This window comes from Lonchura striata, chromosome 4, assembly GCF_050655825.1.
Source record: "Lonchura striata isolate lonStrDom1 chromosome 4, ASM5065582v1, whole genome shotgun sequence".
NCBI lineage: Eukaryota > Metazoa > Chordata > Aves > Passeriformes > Estrildidae > Lonchura > Lonchura striata.
In genome coordinates, this window is record NC_140706.1 from 5973005 (window position 1) to 5994878 (window position 21874).

The following is a 21874-nucleotide window of genomic DNA, read 5'->3' on the forward strand; positions in this document are numbered from 1 at the left end:
ACATCGCACAAGTAACGCTGAGCAGTGCCAGGGCTGAGTTAAGGAGCTGGAAAAGGAGTATTTAAGTTGTTGTTGAGTTGTTAATTGGTCGGTAAACTTTCTGGTGGGTGCTGTGTTGGCCAACAGTTCAAGTGCATTGGACTGGCAACAGCTTTATAAAAATGTGCTCAGATGCCTCAGATCGAATTGCACTTGGTTAGCACCATCTCCAAGCGAATTCAGAGGAGACCACCAAGCTGATGAGAGGGATGAAGCACTTCTGTGGGGAAAATTCTGCTGAGAAAATTGGGATTGTCCAGCCTGGAAGAGAGAAAACTTTTGAGTGACCTAACTGTGGCCTTCCTGTACCTGAAGGGAACTTACAGAAAAGATGGGGCAAGACTTGACAAGGGCATGTAGTGACAGGACAAGGGGGAATGGCTATGAAGTGAAAGAGAAAAGTTTTAGACTGGATATTAGAAAAAAAATCTTTACTGTGGGGGTGGGGAGGCCCTGGCACAGGCTGCCTAGGGAAGCTGTGGATGCCCCATCCCTGGAAGTGTTCCAGGCCAGGCTGGATGGGGCTCTGAGCAACCTGGGCTAGTGGAAGCTGTCCCTGCACACAGTAAGGGCTTGGAACTGAATCATCTTCAAGGTCTCTTCCATCCCAAACCATTCTGTGATTTTATTCTGATGGCTCTGTGAGCTTTGGTGTTTGGAGGCAGTAGCTCAGGACACACAGGACTCAGTTTTTTGTGCAGCACAGTACCAACAAATCTCCTGATAAATCTGGCCAAAGTTAACTGCAAAACCAGCATTTGGTCTGAGCCTGGGGTAGTGCTGCTTCATCTGTGTCCACAGTGCTGGGCAGGACAGGAAAATCAAGAGTTTGGTATTCTCACAAGAACAGAGGACTTGTGTGATGTGCAGTGTCAGTAATTGGTCACATTTTGGCCCAAAGTGCTGCTTTTCTATGGTTTTGCTCTTCATTTAATCACAAATTATGCTTAAACACAAGCATTGTCTTCTGGTTTCTTAGGTCATCAGCACAGCTGTTTAATTTGTGAAGTTCTCCACTGCTGTGGGCTTCGTGATCATCTCAGCACATTCAAGCAAGGACTCCTTATTTATTTGCTTATTTTGGACGTTAAACAGAGCAGAGGTCTTCTCCAAGGGGGCAAGAAATAGTTTTACTGTTACAAAACCAGAAAACACAAAGTGCCTAGGGAAAAAAAAGTGTCTTTATTTGAAGCTTTATTTTATTCTGCTCCTGTAAGTCAGTTTGCCCTGACTGATGGCCGGTTTTGTGCCATTAATCACTGTGTGTTTACAGCAGATCGAATTCCCGCAGGGGGTGACCATCAGATCCAGCTGTGGCTGCAGAAAGCCCTGATCACCTGCCCGGGTGTCGCAGCTGACCCTGAGCAGGGGGTTGGGCTTCAGAGCCTCCGGAATTCCTGTGTGAATCACCAGCGGATCGCAGTGCTGCCTCACCCGGATGGCCCGGGGTGGAACTGGATGGTGTTTGAGGTCCTTCCCAATCCAACCATGCCAGGATTCCCCGGTTAAACAGCCGGGGCTGTAGCCGAGCTGTCAGTAGTGGTCACTGTGTTACACATTCACAACTCTGCTAAATCTACTTTCCGTTGGCCACTCAAAAGCAGAAAACATCCGATTTAAAATTCCTCTGCCTACAACACAATAATGTCTGGGCTGCTGCCATCTTGCTTTGAGATTCTCATAGAAGTTTATTTGTTTTATTTAACGTCAATTACAAGGAGGCACAGTTTCATATCACACCTAAAACATACCGAGGTGCACCCATGTTGATAAGCACATCAAGAATTTCTGTGTTAGTGAGTTCCCAGAAATTCACGGAACTGTAGATGATCCTGAGTTGCAAGGGACCCCAAGGATCATTGACGTCCAATTCCTGTCATCAAAGTAAATTGTATTTGCAGAGTTGGCTCTTGGGAAAACTCTTTCAGGTTGTTTGACTATTAGTTTGCTGAACTGTTATCTTGATTAATTCATTAAAAATACTGTGATGTTAACATGGTAAAGGATTGAATTAAGATGTTTGATCCCCTGCTTTATGGTTAATCCTCTGGTTTACTAATTTCAAAATGACAATACTTTTCTTATGTTCCCCACAGAAGTCTGGAAAGTGGATTATTGTCCTTATTCCCAGGCTGCACAGTCAGCAACTGCTGGCAGGACAGGATGGGGGAGGAGAGGGAATCCTTGCCATTTACCAAGGAAAGGTGGCTGTCCCAGTTCTCAGGATTTCAGCTCATTAGCTCCTAAATTACATATATTTTTTTTCTACCAAAATTATTTAAAAGCAGATCCTTGCTTTGGGCTTTTGTTTGAAGGTGGAATTCGTATTCTCCATTCTCTTCACATTTGTAATATTTGCTCGGTGAGCATAGGACTGACTTACTGATGACTGTTTAATGATGTTAATTAAGTAGTGTTAACCCTGGGGTCTTTAAAAATGCCAGTGTGTGTCATCTTTGTGTTCAGCCCCAATGAATTTCAATTCACTCTTAAGATATTTAGATTTTCCAGATAATTAAAACTCCTTGAAAGATTGTTCACAGGTGATATGTCAAAGACATTCTGAGTTGCAACAGGAAATCAAATGACAGCTACATCTAGAAAATGGAACATTTTCTGGTAGGGTCAGCTTAGTGCATCAGGGATGCAGAGGTGGGGAGGGAAGAGAGGACCAGAGAGCCTGGGGGAGGCACTGGATCCATTTAGGTTTGCTCTGCCAGACCTTTGGTTAACTCCTCACCTGCAGTTCTTGGTTGTACCTGCCCCTCATCTGGGTGCTTCAGTGTTGGCAGCTGCTTTGTTTTGGGTTGTTTTGGGGGCTTTTGAGTACTGGCTTGAAATATCATTTGTATTTCCCTGAAACGACTCCAGGGCTTTGAGTTTGGCAGATGATTGGCTTTGTCTCTGCAGGGACCTCATTTAGCTCAGCCCATGAGCACTCGGAAATGACACGCTGGTGACAGCCTCCCCAGCAGTTGGTGTTGCAAATAGTTCAGCTGTGAGTAATTGTTGTTAGGTGCCTTCCTGCCGGGGGAAGCCAGGGCACCCCGAAGGAATTACAGGGGAGAATCAAAGGAATCTACTGAAGTAGAGTCTGAGGTGCTCATGTAAAACAAAGAAACCAAACCAAACAAAACCCAGCAAACAAACAAACCCACCCCAACCCAACAAAGTTTTCTAACTAAAGTTAAATATACAAAGTCCCTCTTCTAACTCCCACCTGTCACTTCACACGGGTGAGAGTTACTTCACACTCACTTGAAACAAAAGGTAGAGAAATTTCTTCTATGTGTGACAAAAGAAATGGGCCTTCACAAAGCTTCTGGAAAAGAACCCTGTTCCTGAGGCACTCCAAGGCTCAGAGCCTGCCTGAGGCCCTCTGACAGGTGATGGGAAACGTGTGTTTTATTGACTGTCCCCTGGCTCCACCAGCTGCAGGGACAAAGCCACTCCCTTGCCTTTTGCCAAGGGCAAAGGATTCATCTTACTGATGCTTTGCCACCTGCTCATTAGGGAGATGGGCCCTGGCTTAGGCAGGGCAAGTTTCCCAGGCTGAGGTGGTTGTGAAGGAGAGAACAGCACTTGGCTTTGTGAGCCCCTCCACCGGGCTGTGCCTCTGGGACCTTCTGTCCCACCTGCATCTGCCACCCGAGACTTGCTGCAAACCCAGCACAGCTGCTGAAATCCCTTTGTATTTTGTGGCAGGCACATTCTTCTCTCTCTCAGGATTTTTTCATAGAGGAGCACAGAGAGAAGAAAGAGAAAACAATTTCTATTTCTGCTCCTTGTTTTTCCCATGTGGAATGTGTTTGGAGAATTGTTTACTTGGGGTGATTGCTTGATTGGATTCTGTTGAGGATTGTTAGAGCCTGATGGCCAATCCAATCCACCTGTGTCTGGACTCTCAGAGAGGGTCACAAGTTGTGGGTTAGTTAGATATGGTAGGTAGAAAAAACAGCTATGTAGTTTTAGTATCTCCTTGAAATAGTATATTAATGTATTCTAGTATAGTTATAATGAAAGCATTCAGCCTTCTAAACTGGAGTCAGACATCATCACTTCTTCCCACTGGGTTCACCTGCACTTACAATAGTATTTAACAGAGTAGCACCAGTAGATAGAAGGTTTGCAGTCCACTTGTATCTTTTTCAGATAAAAATGTTGAAGAATAAAGTTGTATGTGACTTCTAGTGGAAGGGCACAACATTTACCAGCCCCATAAGAGCTTTGTGAGTGGCTACATCTGCAATTTCTCCACTCTTCCCCTTTCAAGAACCAAAATGAGCCCATTCCTGAAGAACACAGTGTCATGAATTTTCTTATGGAAGAGGGTGTGTTGGCCATGTCACTGAATGAGCTGAACCTGGATTGTTGAGTTGTTTTCCTTTTAAAATAATATCAACACACTGAGAAACATTTAAATGTGTTTTAAAAGCTCTGAGGAGTACAGTGATTTAAATGCTTTTTTTCCAGATCAATATTAGTGTGCCTTTTTGAAAATTGATAGTACAGAATTACAGCATGTACACTCTGGGGGGTTCTCAGTGTTTTTAAATTTAAGCTGTGCTATTTTTGTGCTCATCTGTATGAGCTGCCAATTTTCATGCAAATTATGGATTCTTAAAATAACTGAATATACAGAAGCACTGTTGAGTTTCTTTCAGAGGAGAGCCTTCATCTTAACACAGTAGCTTGATTTTAGTACATTTCTTGTAGGAGGCTAAATTGGTATTTTGCAGGCCAGCACTTCTTGCACAGCCCGGCGTGGTTCTTCGAGGATCCGCTTCAGCGGGGATCCATGCTGCGCTCCAAAACGCTTCCAGTGTGAGCACAGACCCAACCCAAGCCCTTGTCCGAAGCCGGGGTGCAGCTCCCGCTTGCCTTTGGCTGCTGTTTTGGCACAAGCTCTCAGCGCTCCAGTGCCGAGGCAAAGCTGCAGAGTCCGAGTTCCGACCCGGGCAGATGAATCTCGCTGTGGAATTTGCTTTCGCGCCAGCCAAGGGCTGGGAGCGGGGTGGCGTGCGGGAATGAGGAGCGGAGGGATCATCCCTACGCCCAGCAGCCCGAATCCAAATAAACTTGTGTCCACCGAGCTGCACTAAACTGCCCGAACAGATCGGCCCTGCAAATATCGGCCCCCAGTTCTGGCTCTGCAAATATTTTCCTTTTAATGAAAAGCGTCAGCCGAATCGGGTCCTGCCCTCTCCCTCCTCGATATCCGAGGTGTTTTATATATTATTTTTCTCGAAGCAAGGGCAGCCGCAGGGTCCAAAGTTGCCGCCGGGGACAGGGACGCGACCGCCCCCCGAGCCCGGTGGTGCGGGGTCGGACCGCAGTGCTGAATCACGGCCGGGGCGGGGGGAAGGAGAAGGGAAAAAAGGGGAAGGAGAAGAAGGGGGAAAAGGGGCAAAAGGGGCAGGGGGGCGGTGCCGGCTGCTCACGTCACTGTTATGTCTCCGCGGCTCCGCCGGGGCGGGGACAGCGGCAGCGGCGGGCGGGAGGCGGGGGGCCGCGGCCCCGCTCCCCTGATAGCCCCCGCTCCCCTCCCTCCCTCCCCAGCCCGGCCTCCGGCTCGGCGCTCCCGGGAAGATGTGGGTGAAGCTGTGCTGTTTGCTGCTCTACTTCCTGGCGCTCTTCGTGCTGGCCCGGGTGTTCGAGGCCGTGGCGTGGTACGAGAGCGGCTTCCTCGCCACGCAGCTGGTGGACCCGGTGGCGCTGAGCTTCAGGAAGCTGCGGACCATCCTGGAGTGCCGCGGGCTGGGGCACTCGGGGCTGCCCGAGAAGAAGGATGTGCGGGAGCTGGTGGAGAAGTCAGGTACGCGCAGCTCCCCCGTGACCCGGGGGGACGGACGGAGGTCGCTGCCCGGCCACCCCCGCCCGGGCTCCGGCCGCCCTTGGATGGAGACGCGGGCGCTGCTTCCCTTCGCAGGGCGGGTTTGGAGAGAGAGCTGGAGCTGGCTCCCTCCGGGAAGGGGGTCCATGGAGGGAGCCCGGGGACCTCGGGGGGGGACGGTCAAAGCCCGGCGGTGTTGTGAGCCCGGGCGGGCTGCGCCGAGCGAAAGGCCTGCGCTGGACGGGGCAGCAGCAGCGGCCCTTCCCTCCCCTCCCCTTCCCCGCGAGTTCCGCTGCGGGCGGTCGGGTCAGTGCGGGTGGCACAGATGCGACCGAATGTCGTCTGCCGTGAAAAACGAGGAGGAGAGACTCCAAATAGCTGCAGTAGGCTACTGTTTACAGCTGGGGCCGGCTTGTTCCCCTGTATTCCCACCCGTTTGCTGGGTTTGTTACAGGTACGGTTATCAAGATGGGCCCCAAGGAAAGCGATGATTTCATAGCTGAGGAGCACAAGGGATGGGTACCCAGGGTTGAGATGATTTTATACAAGGGGAGCAGAACTAGATCCTGCATACAAAAATCAGCTCGGAAAAAGGCAGGGAGGCATTTCAGGAGTAAGGAGAACCAGGTGAAGGAGATGAACTTCTCGGGGCTCATGAAGAGCAGTGGAGATGTAAGAATGGCAGAAGTGTCCTGACAGTAAGGAAGCTGCCTGGAGCAGTCGGAGGGAGCTGGCCCCAAGGACTGGGAGATGGGGCTGATGTAATAGCTGTAGTGCCAGCCAAGCAGGAAAATGTGAGTAGTTGCTTTTAAATCAATGATGGAAGGGCTGGTGATCCAGGCAAGAGAGGAATCCCAGCAGTCGGGATAGGCAGTGAGGGTCTCTAATGTCTGGACAGGGAGGGAAAAAGATTTGTATGGATGTAGTGCCTGCCATATAACCTTAAAATTGCTGGTTTAAATAATTTATATGAATTCTGTGCATTTAAATCTAATTTGCTGTTACTGTTCATTGTTTATTTATGTTTTTGTCTTGATTATTGGCTTTGCTGCTCCAACAGTAAAAAGCATTAGGCACTTTCACTTTTGTTTCCAATCACTTTCACTCCTTGGCTGTCAGGTACTTTCATGATGTCATGATGTTTGGGTTGCATATGCTGCAGGGAAGTATTACAAACTGTATTAATCAACTTCTTCAAATGTCAAGGAAACACTTCTCATACCAACAGGCTTTGCAGCATTTTTCTGTGCTTGTGTTTTGTTTTTTTTTCCCCCCCTCTAAATTTTATGAATATTTTTGCAAACCCCTAAACGATTTCAGCTGTTGTACTTATTTTTATCTTTTTAAGGAAACTGGTTTTGGACAAGACTTCATTTCTTAAAGCTTAGTAGATTAGTTACTAGAATGCGGGTTGTCATTAACAGTGTTTGTAATGATTGTGGAACAAAACACGAGAAGGAAATGAGATTATGAAGGAAACATAATCAGATGATTTTACCATGAGCTCTTTATGTCTCTGCATTTGGAGTTCATGGGAACTTTTCCCAACTGTACAAACAAAAAACAACAGCTAAATTGGTCTGCATGAGATTTTTACTAGCAACAGGACCACGTACACTGGGTCCAGAATTAATGATTGAAATTCTGGAAGTCTGTTTGAATTATCAGTGTTAAGAAATTGCTTGCTGCAACATTGCAATCCTGTGAAACAAAAGCAAAGATGTATTGACTAAAATTACTCAGCCACTGAATGTTGTTTTTTGCAGAGAATGAGCCTTAGAAGATGTTCCTTTATTCCTTTGTGTGCTTGTGCATGTGTGATGCATCTGTGGATTCAGAAGCAGAGTATTCATGTCTTCTGTGGTCTAACTGAAGTCAAATTGTTCACAGTCACGTCACCAGAGATAGAATTATAGTAACAACTTAAGGTTTAGCTACCTTTGCACTGAAAAGGTTCTCTGAACGACCATGCAAATATACTTAGTTAAACTGTTACCAGAATCCATGAAGTAATCTTTCTCCAGTGTCATTTTAATTTAATTTTTCCAATTGTCTCTTTTTCAGGAGACCTCATGGAAGGAGAGCTTTATTCAGCTCTCAAGGAGGAAGAGGCCTCTGAATCGGTTTCCAGTACAAACTTCAGTGGTGAAATGCATTTCTATGAGCTTGTAGAAGATACAAAAGATGGGATCTGGCTGGTACAGGTATATAAATTTGACCTTTTGCTTTAATATATATTAATCACACCCAAAATGTGTTTCAAAGGAGGAGTTTATGAGGGTAGTTAACTAGCTATAAAAGCTTGTAACAGAGAGATGGTGACAAAGATAAACTTTATCCAGGAGATGAGGAATGGAGAAATAAAACAAGAAAGGCTGGAAGTGCCAGAGTTCCTATAGAGACAGGAAGAAGGAAAAAAAAAAAAACAAACCTGTTATTCTTTGGGTTGCTTTTTGAAAAGCAGGCATTTTAGAACCAGGAAAAAAGCAGAGCAGCACACACTGAAGTACACAGAGTATGCAAGTCCTTGGCCCTGGGTTTGTAAGAGCCTTGTAATGTGTGAAGTAGGTGCATTAGTACAGATGCTCCCAGCTGGCACAGGCTCCTGCTGCTGCTCTTCCTTTTGGTTGCATCATATGCTCAGACCCAACCAGTTTAAGTTTCTGCTTGTCTAAGGGGCTTAGAGCATTTGTAAAATCTCTGTTGGCTCTTCACAAAGGCAGGAAGGATCTCAGTCTGGCAACTTCCCACACTAGCAGGCTGCTTCTGCAACTTATTCCAGTGGCTTGAAGTCAACTTTCTCCCAAGCCTTTTGTGCCCATGAGTTTTACAGTCTGATTTCCAAGGGCTGCATAAGAACAAGAAATCATTTAGGAAAATAAAGACAGACTTTTTCCAATAGGATTTTGAAGCAATTAATCATCATTCCTGAGAACATAAGTAACCTAGACCAAAATATTGAAGTTATTTTTCTATGTCAACTTCTCTGTTGATAAGAGGGTGTTTTTTTAAGGCATAAGTTTCCTCCTAACAGCCACATCAGGTGAATTCCCCACCAGGCAATTAATTGTTCCATTGACAGCTCCTGCCTGGTTTATCTATTCTCACTTCATGTTTTCTATTTAACACGAAGTCATTAAATCTTCATAATCTTATTTATTAGGCCTGCATTGTCACCACATTAGATCTCATTCCAAAATAGACAAGAGGACATATTAGCTTCAGACTTGGAGTGGCCTTTGTGTTTTGGGAAAGATATATTTGGAGTTTATTGAATCCAAGTTTGAGGTTTAAATCATACAGGAGGGTATTCTTCAAGCAGAGAGAGAGTGTTGAAAGGCAGTTTACACGTCCCCAAACTAGTTGACAAATACAAGCATGAATATGCTGTGAAAAACCTTCCCTCCTCCCTGTGCAGCTCCATAGGGTGAAATATGATAGTTCTCTGTTGTCTCTTGCTTGCAGAATTTTACTTGTAATGTATTTTCCACTAGCATCCTAATAGCAGGTCAGATAGGCTGTGCTTTGATATCTCCAGTGAGATGAATGTTGTCATCATTCTGGGAATATTTGCACAGCTATTCAGTTGGTCACAATAGCTGTGGAAAAAAAAAATTAGTGGAATTTACAGAATAATTTACTTGCCGAGCACTATTTGTCTGTTTCTCTACAATAAAAACCACAAGAGATGTCGAATTTCTATTTTTCATTCTTGCTTTTCGAGTTTTCATCACTTTGAGTTTTCATTTGCTCAATTTCCCACCACAGCTCATGTCTGGATAACTCCTATGCTAGATTCTTCATGGTTCTTCACAGGTTTTCCTTTTCTTAGACCTTATCCCTGCAGAGCTGGTTTTTGCTATTGTTTCCCAGTTCTTGATTCCCTCCGTTGCCCATCCTCCTTTGCTGTTTGGAATCCTGTGGAAACTTTCCAGCTAATTACCCAGCTCGATGCTCATGCAGGGGAGTGAGGATGCCTCATGGGTGGGTTTGGTGGCCATGGGCAAGGTCAGAGATTCCCCTGCTCTGGTGCTGCTGGCTGGGAAGCAGAAAGGATCTCCAGATCCTTTTCAATATCCTGAGCCTTCAATCCCTGTTCTCTGGGGTCTGCTGGAAAGGAGCAGAGGGAGAGGAGCAGTTCTGCCTCAGCTGGCACAGTGGCTGTTGCTTGAGTTGATTTGAACATTTTGTGATGGTATATGAGAGGACTGAGACTTTGGAGATGCATATAAATGAAATTTCTGATGTGGCACAGGCTAGGAGTGTGATAGCCGTCACTGTCTGCAGAGAATCAAAGGAAAAAAAGAGGAAATAATTACTATTTCTTGATATGCTTGACAAAAATTGGGGTCTGAGTTTATAATTTAGAGTCAGCAAGATGAGTTCCGTGAAAAAAGTTCAAAGTCAGTACACAGGGAATGTGTTTTGTGGCTTTGTTTCTTTATTTTCTGGAAATCCACATGCAAAGCATCCTGGTGCAGTGGTAATTTGTTTACCAGTGTAGCTGTTCACAGCTCCTGTGTGGCACTTCCACAGAGCCACAGACAGCAGCATGTTCTTTCTCCTATTAGCTCATGATCTCATCACCTTTCCTTTTATGCTGTTCTTGCTTGCCAGCTGCTGTTGTGCACTTCTTTGGCTGGCAAGGAGGGTGACTTGTAGTTTCTGGAGCTGCTTCTCTTGTTGGTTAGGGGAGTTGTATGTAATGTTCTTACTTTTCCACGCTCTGGTTAGTCTCTAGAAGCCTGTCACATCCAACAGTGTCGTAGTCAGTATGGCTTTTGAAAATGTTCTACAGATAAAACTCCTCTCTGAATGAAGTTAAAATCTAAATTACTGCATATTTTTATTTTAAAAGTCTCTACTATAACATATTCCCTAAAGGGGAACTTTCTTCTTGGCATTGAAGTACGAGGACAGACCTTTTGATTGGGTCTGGTAGAGCTGCAAAGGCCATTATTATGGATATAAAATTCTGCAGTCTGTTCTGCATCTCAGTTTCTAGTTCAAGTGGTGTAGTCACAGGGCAAGGGATGTGCCTACAGCGTTTTGGTGGTGATGGTTTGTTTGTTCTTCCTTTTGCTTGCACGTAGGATGAGTGATTTTCATATTTATTTGCATTCTGAATTTTTCCAGGTGATCAGCTGTTCTTGCTAAAAAGAAACAAAGTGGAAACACTCAGTTCTTTCGAAATACATAATTCAGTATTTGTGTCTTTTCCAATAGCCCTTCAGGATCATTTACCACAGGACACCTGATTTTAAGTTTCAGTTTTCTTCTTGAGTGGCTTATCCAGTCAAGGGTTCAGAATACCATCAGCTGGAATGCAATAGTCCTTGTAGTGCCTGTGTATCTGTGTTAACTCATTGCAGAAACTCATTTATTCTCAATCTCTGACTTAACTGACAGCATAGCTGACTGTCCAGATCAGTGCATAGGTCACCTCACTTCCCTGGAGAAACTGCACAGAATTTTGAGGTGGTCAATTTTTGCATGCTTGTGATGGATGTAATCTTTGCCTATTTTGATGTGATTTCTCACAATCTCTTTCTCAGAAAAGAAAGGCAAAAAATCCTCAGATATCTGCAGTCCATATGGGTGGATTCTGAATGAGTTGTGAATTCTTAGGAAAGAGAGTCTAAGTGGAAATTCAGTTTCATTAACACATTGTCAAATAATAAACAGAAAGCGAGATGTCTCAGAATTAATAGAAGTGCAGACATTCATGTAGAAACTTACTGACATTATCTGGAATAAGTGAGCTTTTTTCTCAAGCTTCTAATAAGTAAATTACCAGTCCATTTATAATTAATTGTATTTTTACTTCTGTTTTTTATATAGAAGCAGAGTTTGCAGCATAACTGTTGATGAAAAAGGTTCAAAAACTCTAGTCATAGAAGCCTTTTTCAATCTTTGTGGACCCCTAAAAATCTTCTAGGGCATGCATGGAATCTTGACAGCAATATCAAGTTTCCTCTGCTCATTTACCCTCTGCAGGCACTGTGCAGCAGTGCATTGGTGTCTCAAACTGGAAACCACTGAACCAGACAGACAATTCTCATGTTCATGCAACCTTACCAGCTCATTAAGTGAGTTAGAAATCACTTTTATCTTTGGCAAAACTACACAGGTTTTTTTCAGATTCAAATGCCTGTATTCCTTGCATGGAGAGTGACTTTCTGAGGCTGGGTGAGACTGACTGCTCCTGAGAGAACTTCCTGGATGTGTGTGTGTGCAGCAGGGAATGGTGTCTCTTATTTAATGGGTTTTGTTCTTCCTGATGGTGTAAAGTCTGTCACAGTGCCTTAGTGCCCAGAGCTGAGGAGCGCTTGGAGTCGTCTTTGTGGCCGAGCTGTAAACCCAAGTTGTGACAAATTACTGTGTATTTGAAATTGTGTGCTGTTGGCATGAGCAGATGTGCCTGACACTTGCTGTCCCAGCTAGAATTGGTTAAAATAATGAGAGCTGGAGCACATGAAGTGTTTGTTCTGCTTTTGCCCCTCTCTGACTCATTGTCATGCCTTGTGATATTTGAATGCTTTTAGTTGTGAGTGAGCTTCAAAACTTCCTGAGAACAAATCTCGTTCCTGTGACCTGCTTTGAGATCTCTGCATACCTGTCTGAAAGAAATTGAGCAAAATCTGATTTAATTGCACAGAAAACAGGATAGTGCTCAAGTGAGGTCATCATCATGTCATGCTTAAGTACTTCAGGAGTAGCAGAAAAGGAGTCTGTCTTTGCATATTGCAGTGGTGCAGCAGACTCTAACATCAGCTGTGCTTGCTCAAGCCTCTTCAATTTCAGTCGTATTTTTACCTGTATTTTAAGAATCTATGTTTCATAAAATAATCTTTAAAGATGCTTAATGTTACTTGGAAATTAAGGAGCAGCTGGATCCGTGATGGTTATAAAGTAGCTATTGTAATATTGGGTTTGGATTAGGCAAGAGAGGCAAAGTGCCTTGCTGACTTAGTCCTCTTTTTCCAAGTGTTGTTTTCTGGCTCTGGGATATTTGTTTGTTAAGTCTATTCTTTAATGTCATAACTATTACTACTTTACTATATAGATCAAAATAATTATATTTTTCTAATTGCATTCTTGATTGAACTCTTTGGGGGTAATTGTGTGTAATTCAGTGTCATGAGAACTTTTCCATTGCAAAAGCTTCCTATTCAATTGTGTTTTGAAATCATCAGAATCTCAGCATTTACAGTATTAGAGAGATGGCAATTCAGACCCTGCAGTCAGCCAATCCTCTGGCCTGGGTTAGGTGTGGGTTAGGGACCAGATCCATTCTGTGAAGTGAAGTTGTTAAATAGCAGGGTTACTGTGATCCTATTGGATTCCCTTATCCCATTTAGGTGATTAATGGATTAATTGAGTTGCCCTCATTGTCTTACTTGTCACTCTGACATGTGATACGTCACAGATTGTGAACATAGCTAATAATAAATAAAGCTGAGAGGGTTTGTGCTTCTCCAGACGTGGTGTTTGTCTCCCATCTGTGTTAGCTGATCTTCTAAAAGGTACCTTCTCCCAGGAGCTTGGGCTTTATTTCTATAAAAATAAATAGAGTGTATGATTGAAAGGGACCTTTCTGATGACCTAGTTCAGCTTTCTGCTAGACTGTACAATGTGTGTTTAGAAAATATTTTGCTGTCTCTCTTACACTGTAAGTTGTTCAAATGCTCCTGTTGACTGTTTTCTTCTTGGAAATGTGTTTCTGACTTCTGACTTGGGTGTATTCAGGGCTAATTTGTTCCTGTTGGACATAAATTGCCCTTTAGTTTCTCAGAGTCCTGATGCTAACCACACTCCTCCCAGTAAGTGAGGTCAATCAACCAGTTTGTTTTGTCAGGTCTGATATTACCCTGGGCTTTGCTTGTTTTGCAGCCAGTTAATATTGATGGCTCATGTTTTCTTGTGGAGCAGCTGATAGCCCCAAGCGTTTCCTCCTGTCATTGCTGTTTCTAACTGATGAACTCCCCAAGTGTCCTGTTCATTACTGAATCCATTTTCATGTGTGACACTCTGCATTACAAGATTTGTGCAGCTCTTCCTGCATGGTGTTGTAATCCTCTTTCCCACATGGATGTGCTTCCCAGTTTTATGTCTACTACAAATGGCTTTGGGAGACTTCACATTCCCACAGGAAGGGCATTAATGGGAATAAATGCTGAACTGAGCTCTAAGGTAAATCTATTAAGAAGTCTAAGTTTCTGGCATTTTGACTTTTTGCTGTAGCAAATGTCTTGCTCATTTTAGAACTAACTTTTTTTTTCACTCACTATAAAATCCTATCTGTAGCGCTCATGTAATTTTTCCATGTGGCAGAATACATGATACACTACCAAACTACAAATAGGGTATTATGTTCCCTTTTTCTCTTGAAACTCAGTTCTTTTCCTTTAGGGTAAGTTTTTCTCAATCAGAAATGATACATTTTTAGTAGGTGCATGCTGGAAAGAGTTGGAAAATGCAACTGTCTCTGCACTTCTAAAACTTCTTTTACAGCCTGGTGGGATTTTTTTCTTTCATTTGCTCTTAAATATAGCTACAAACCTCTGTCCTCTCAAAATGTGAATTGGTCTGACAGGGGTTTGCAAGAAATTTTCACAGGTTCACCTGTGATCCTGTGTGCTTGTGCTGCAGTTCTAGGATGGAGATATCCTGCTTACTCTGATTTAAGTATATTAACTTGACTTCTGCTTTCACCTTCAGGTGATGTAGTTTCTTCCCATAAATTTGCTAACTGGTCCATGGCCAACCACTCCCCTCCCCCCTTCACTGAAAACTGAGTCACAGTATTAATTTAACTATAAAAAGAAAATTATCTTACATTTCTATCCTGTCTTCATTGTTTGGTGATCCTGCTTCTTCTCCCCCTGTTCTATTCTTATTTATATGACTGAAAAACCTTTTAGTACAGCTTGTAATAGTCTTTTGTGTGGTCTAACTTGAATAGCTCATTTTTCCTTACTTTTCTTTACTTGCATATCTGTCTTTGATAGCTCTTCCTTTTGACCTTCATTTCAATCCTTGTAGATTGTCAAACTATTTCTAACCTCTCTTTGGAAGTGATTGCTAGGAAGAAGTGCAGGACTTGGCAACCTTTTTTTTTTTTTTTGCCTTACTTGAAATATAAAATCCTGATAGCTTTAACACCATGGGCTTGAAGAACTTCCAGGCCTCTTCCACATTCAAATTCCCAGTCTCCTCAGTCACAGGTTTTTAAGCTAAATTTCTTATCAAAATTCACACTTCTTAAATAAAATCTGTTACAAGTGTTTGCAGGTTATTTTTAAGCTGAAGTACATTTTGATGGCTTAACCTGCAGTATTTTCTTGGACTCCCTCATGCACAGGGGTAGTGACTGCTTTCCAAAATACAAAGCTTTGCCTTGGCATTGTGAGCTCCCAGTGCTGTAAGTGGGTGTTGTCTGCAAGGAGCAGCTGCAATGGACATGTTTATTTGGATTTTTTTCCATAATGAGGTAAAAAAGCACGAGCCCAAAATATTTTATGAAGCTTCAGTGTGCAAAACCATAGTAGGGTTCCTCTATGTAGTTACAAAATACAGACTGCTACTCTAGGTCATTGTTCTTCAGTATAAATAACTTTCTCCAGGAGGAAAGACTTTTTCATAGGAAAGGAATTAAGCTGCTGTTAAAAAATCCACCAGTACACGCAGGTGACAGTAAAATATAATGGTGACTGTATTTGCAACAGATTTTTGTCTTGACACTTAAAGGGAATGTTGTGGTGCCAGGCAGAAGGAACAGTGAGCAGAATCTGTCCTCCTGCACACATTAACATTCTCTCATCGCTGTTTCAGAACATGCACACAGAGTTTTGGAAGAAGCCAGTCACTGAGTAGTTGTAACAAAGAGTCACCAGAGTTTTACTTCTATGCTTACTAATAAAACATAGTGATTCCTTGCCACGTTGGATGCATTTATCATGTCATAGTAGTTCTGAGGATATTTTAAGGTTATTATGTGGCTTTAAGGTGTCTTTAGGAATTTGGTCTCCCTTGACTGAAGTGCATGAAAGGAAGAAGTTTAGAATACCCAAAGCTTCAGTCACATTGGGTGATGTAATACAGTAGATTTCCCAGCTGGTTGTCTTCAGTCTGTGATGGTTTTTATCTAATCAAAAAAGCTTTTCTATATGATGTATGTTTTAAGAATAATTTGAGGGATTCTTACCTAGATTTTCACCTCCAGTGTTATTTAAACATTTTGGGCTTAGTGGAATAGGAGTGTAATCTGTGACTTCAGTTCGTTTCCCTATGTAGAACATTCTGCTTGGTGAATTCTTCTATTTTAAAATTCTAAGAGGCTGCAACTTACCACAAAGCAGATAATATTTATGAGCCTCAAAGGCTGGACACAGTTTCTAGGTTGAATCTCAGCATGTCCACAGAGAACTGTTAATCATGGTGACAGCCCAACTTCCAGGGGCAAGCTGACATTTGAGGTTATTAAGTCAGAAAACGATTGGGATAGATTTAATGGTGGGTAAACAAATATCTAACAAATGGAAGTTTCAATATTTAATTTAAAAATATATTTTAAGTGGCTGCCAGTAAGCCTGCAGAAGCATGTGAAGCATTTCCAAAATAGAAAATGTGATGGCTCGTGGAATAGTGCATGATCAGTCATGTCATTCAAAATTACCTGTCAGCTGGTGGCAGGCAGAATTTTCTTCTCCTTGTGAGGTTTTTCCCTTTCCCTGTACAGTTATAAGTCAGAGGATGAATGCTGCTTCTTTGTCATCTGTGTCAGTAGTTTACAGTGAGGTAACCTGAAGTACAACTTTAATATCCTGGGTTAGAGCAAATTAAACTTTGGGCTATATCACAGCAAGTGATAATCCTGAAATGGCAGATGGGACACTGGAGTTGGTGGAACAGTCACATAAAGTTACAGAGTGAGTCATGGGCAAAGCTGGAAGGAGTCAAGATCCTTAGGCATTATCTGGGAGTTTAATCAGTAGTTTCCACTGCTCAGGAACAACTGTTGATAGTTTAATCTGGTACCAGGTACATGCATTCCCACTCATTCTGCTTGCTCTGAGACAATGTTTCTTTGGTAGGTTGTAACTTCTGAGGGAGAATTGTAATAAAATGATGGGGTTTTTTTATTGCAAAGAAGAGGAACCTGCTGCACCCCTCTTTTCCCTACTATGAACTGGTTAATGATAATTTTGTTATTTTACCAAAGTTTTTATTAACTACCACTGATTTTAGTATTCTTAACATGTTCTTAGCATGATGATGCGCTTCTTTCTCTCTACAGAACCACATTTCTGTCTTAGAACTTCAGTCTCCAAAGACATTTACCATGACTCCCAGTTGTACATTCATACTCTGTGTCCTAAAACAAGGGGAAGGAGTATCAAGCATGACCAGCGCTCTCTTTTCTTGAAACTTGCTCTTTATTTCAGGAACCAAACTGACTGTGATACTAAACTAGTATTTCCTTTTGGCAATAGGTCATAGCAAACGACAGAAGCCCACTGGTGGGTAAAGTCCACTGGGAGAAAATGGTGAAGAAAGTCTCAAGATTCGGCATACGTACTGGCACTTTTAACTGTTCCAGTGACCCCAGGTATATCCTTAAAGGATTATCTAAATCCCAAGAATATCTTAAGGCTCAGCTGTGTTCTAGCAGCAGGGCTTGCTGTGTTGTAAAAGTAGCTGTGACAGAAGGTGGCTTTATTCATGTTTTTATCTCTCCTAAAGTCTGCTCAGAATGCTCCGTTACATTATTTATCAGCTCTGCAGCTTCCCAAAGTGTCGTGTGGGAAATGCATGATTAGACTGTGGAGAGTATAGCAGTGGAGAGGAATGAAGGGAAGAGTTTGGCCTTCCAGTCTAGGTATTCAGGGAAAGGAACTGTGCTTGCTTAGGACAAAGCTGAATATATCAGTTTTAGAGTTGTTATATCACCATCTGGAAGGGGAAACACAGGTTAGCATGAACCTTGCATACAGTGCCTGCCTCCCAGAATTACTGACAAATCCTGTTCCCTGACAAATGTATGTTTATATATAAACTGGCACACACCCTTGGACAACACATAGTGTGCTGTGCAAGAGTCACTGTGTTTGCATATGATTTCTAACAAGGAAGAAGAGCAGAGCCAAAGACGCTATTAATAAATCTCTGCTGCTGTAAAAAGAGGCTTTTTTTAAACATTTTGTTGGAGGCGTTTTCTTTACATGACAGGAGACTTTGTCTAGAATTCCAGTGGCATGTATGCATACGCACATTTTATACAGCTTAAGTCCTAAATGTTTACAGGAATTTCAGTGTTAATCATAAGAGGAAATTCTTAGGCTTTGTAGTGCTTATGCAAAATAATCTTGTATTTGAACATCTTCAAAATTTGGCAGTGTTTCTCTTTGCATATTTCCTAAGTAGCCTTAATGTTCTGATCAAATACCATGTTTTAAATTAATTCAATTTTTTTAATACAAGAAATGTTTCGTCAAGTAAACCCTTGTGAATAGTTTTCATCAGGTTGCAGCTGAAATTCAGATGAACACTACATGCTGCAGTAATCAGGACACCTTTATTAGCAGTGTAATACATTATGGCTGTTTCTAAAAATGCTGCATTCATTTTCCTGCAAAGGGGAGTTGTAATTGTCTAAATACACGTTGACAGACCAAAACCACAGAGGAGCCAGGTAAGATGGCTGAGGTGAATGAGGCTGGTGATCCCAATGTGCAGCGTTCTCAGACATTGCACGCCTATCTACTCTGTCATATTTTGATTGTTGAAGCTTGCCAGATATTTCCTTAAAGGAGGACTAGATAATTTGGTGTAGTGATACTGGTAGCAAAGAAGCATGAGAAAAGGGATCTTGTGAGAGTTACTGTGCTCTGGACCATGACTCAGGGTTCAGCCATGAAGAGCCTTTTACTTTTGGATTTGGGGTTCATCCCATCTGCCTGCCAGACAGCTTGGGTATTTTTTTAGCCCAAATCATCCAGCACCATGTGCGTTGCTTCCTACTCTGCTGGTTTTGTGGCCAGCTCTCTCACTCACCCCTTAGCCTGTCTGCTTCTTGAGAAAATGGTCCCAGTAGGAAGCAGACACTTGTCAACTTCATTAAAGCAACTGCAAACAGACCAGAGTGTCTGCTCAACTTCACCCCACAGCTGCTTGGCAAAACCAGGATGGAAGGGAGCACTGGTAAAGCTGTGGGATATTAAGTTACACTGAAGTGGTTTTCTTCTTGCCTGGAAGGCCAAGGAAAAGTAGCTTCTAATATTAAAGCTTTAAAGCAAGAAGTCAGCTTGTGTATTATTCAAATCCAGTTACAAAGCACCAATGCCTGCATGGCCTTGTTTACTTTAATGACCTGTGAAAATTAACACTATTCCTCTTCCTGTTTTATGAATGCATATCTCTTTGCAATATTCCTGTAAGATATAAAGGTATTGTAAGAATAAATATGCTTTGCCAGATAATATTGGGTACCCTTATTTCCTGCTATTATATTATAAGGGTTCCCAGGTGCTCAGCATGTCTCATTTTTGGGCTTAGAATAGAAATGTAAGGACTCAGTTCTGGAATCTAACCTACCATTTTCTTTGTAGATACTGCAAGAGGAGGGGTTGGCTGAAATCCACCCTCATTATGTCGGTTCCACAAACCAGTACCTCCAAGGGAAAAGTCATGCTAAAGGAATACAGCGGGCGCAGGATTGAAGTGGAGCACATCTTCAAATGGATCACAGCCCACGCTGCCTCTCGGATCAAAACCATCTACAACTCGGAACATTTGAAAGAAGAATGGAACAAAAGTGACCAGTACCGGGTGAAAATATACCTGTTTGCCAACCTCGACCAGCCTCCGGCGTTCTTCTCTGCACTAAGTGTAAAGTTTACTGGAAGAGTAGAGTTTATTTTTGTCAACGTGGAAAACTGGGACAATAAAAGTTACATGGCAGAAATTGGTATCTACAAGACACCATCATACATACTGAGGACTCCTGAGGGGATTTACAGGTATGGAAATAACACTGGTGAATTTATATCACTACGTGCCATGGATTCCTTTTTGCGCTCGTTGCAACCAGAAGTTAACGATTTATTTGTTTTAAGTTTAGTTTTGGTTAATCTGATGGCTTGGATGGACCTGTTTATTACACAAGGCGCCACTATTAAGCGTTTTGTGGTTCTTATAAGCACTTTAGGGACGTATAATTCACTATTAATTATTTCCTGGCTGCCAGTGTTAGGTTTTTTGCAACTACCCTACTTAGACAGCTTTTATGAGTACAGTTTAAAACTCTTCAGGTACTCTAACACAACTACTTTGGCTTCTTGGGTGAGGGCAGATTGGATGTTCTACTCTTCTCATCCAGCCCTCTTCCTCAGCACGTACCTTGGCCACGGTTTGCTAATTGATTACTTTGAGAAGAAGCGAAGGCGCAATAACAACATGGATGAAGTAAATGCTAATAATCTGGAGTGGCTGTCGAGCCTGTGGGACTGGTACACCAGCTACCTGTTTCATCCCATTGCTTCTTTTCAACACTTCCCTTTTGACTCAGATTGGGATGAAGACCCGGATTTGTTGCTAGAGCGGTTGGCCTTCCCCGATCTCTGGCTTCACCCTCTGATACCAACTGATTATATAAAAAACTTACCCATGTGGAGGTTTCAATGCCTCAGCTCCCACTCTGATGAGGAAATGCTGGAAACCTTTCCAGACAGCGAAAGTGACTCTGAGAGTGAAAACAAAGAGGTCTTCAGTAGCGACAGAGAGGTCTCGGAGGACGATGAGCTGAGCACGTTCCACAGGTGCAGCGAGGGAGAGCGTCAGGGCGGCGCTGAGGCGTGTTCATGTGCCACTCACTCTTGTCACCACGAGCCATGCGAACGCCAGGCCAGGTCCTACAGCTCATACAGCTCCACAGGTGACCTGGAGCCAGACTGGTCAGCCTGGCCCTCTGACATGTTGCACTGTACGGAATGCGTGGTGTGTCTAGAAAATTTTGCAAAGGGCTCCCTGCTGATGGGCTTGCCCTGTGGCCACGTGTTCCACCAGAATTGCATCATGAAGTGGCTGGCGGGCGGGCGACACTGCTGTCCCGTCTGCAGGTGGGCGTCCTACAAAAAAAAGCAGCCATACACACACCCTCAGCCTTTGTCGAGTGAGCCCCCGTCTTAGCTGTGTGCCCCTGTCTTTTGTAAGCTTTCAGGATATTACTGCTTGCCTTCTAAATGTTAGTCACTTAAAAGATTATGTGGTTTGAAGTTTTAGTTTAAATGTTAGTGCAGTGAACTAAAATATACGTGATGCTAACGTTAATGACAGAATCATTTGGTTGCCTTGTATGTTGAACTGAATGCAAACTTACCTTAAAAATAATTTGTTCTCTTCAACATCTGAAACTTGATGCTGTTTTTGTAAGCACAAAAATCAAGCCTACAAGAGAAGCGTATTCCAGCAAACATTTACAAGTTGGGATGTGGGTCTAATCTGAGACAATTGCTTTATTTAAGTGTTTCTTATTTTAGAGTCTGTTCTGCACATCTTTGTTGAATAATGTATGTTGTAAGACAGTACCATTTAAAAAGAAATTGGTGAAATAAATTATTTTAAAAGGAGATTTGTAATGTTAATTGTTTTGATAAATATTTTGTGTGTATGGTTACGGATGTCTTGCTGGCCTGATTTATCTGTGAAGACAATAAAAATATAACACAACTCCTGTGACTAATAAATCATCTCCTGGGGATGCAGGAATTTGGTGCTGTGAGCCACTGGCCAAGGAGAAGGCCATAGTGTTTCACTGGGAACTGTTTCCTTCATAAGTCTGCTGTGTGGAGGTGCTTCTCTGCTGTATGTGGTTTTCCAGTTGATTACAAGCTGCTTTTCCAGATGGAGACCCTCTTCTAGCAGCTGTCTCTGTAGTACCCTCATCTGCAGACATCTAGGAAGACTTTAGGGTAGCTCCCTCTACAGCCTCAAAGTAAACTG

At 42.9% G+C, this 21874-nt stretch overlaps 1 protein-coding gene across 1 annotated transcript; it reads left to right on the forward strand.

The window, feature by feature from the left end:
- The first annotated feature begins 5515 nt into the window (after positions 1-5515).
- RNF103 (ring finger protein 103) lies at positions 5516-21503 on the forward strand. Its single transcript, XM_021535732.4, has 4 exons — positions 5516-5854; positions 7937-8076; positions 17368-17483; positions 19483-21503. Exons 1-4 carry the CDS (start codon positions 5629-5631, stop codon positions 21059-21061), a joined length of 2061 nt encoding a protein of 686 aa, XP_021391407.2. The 5' UTR covers positions 5516-5628; the 3' UTR covers positions 21062-21503.
- Positions 21504-21874: the final 371 nt, after the last annotated feature.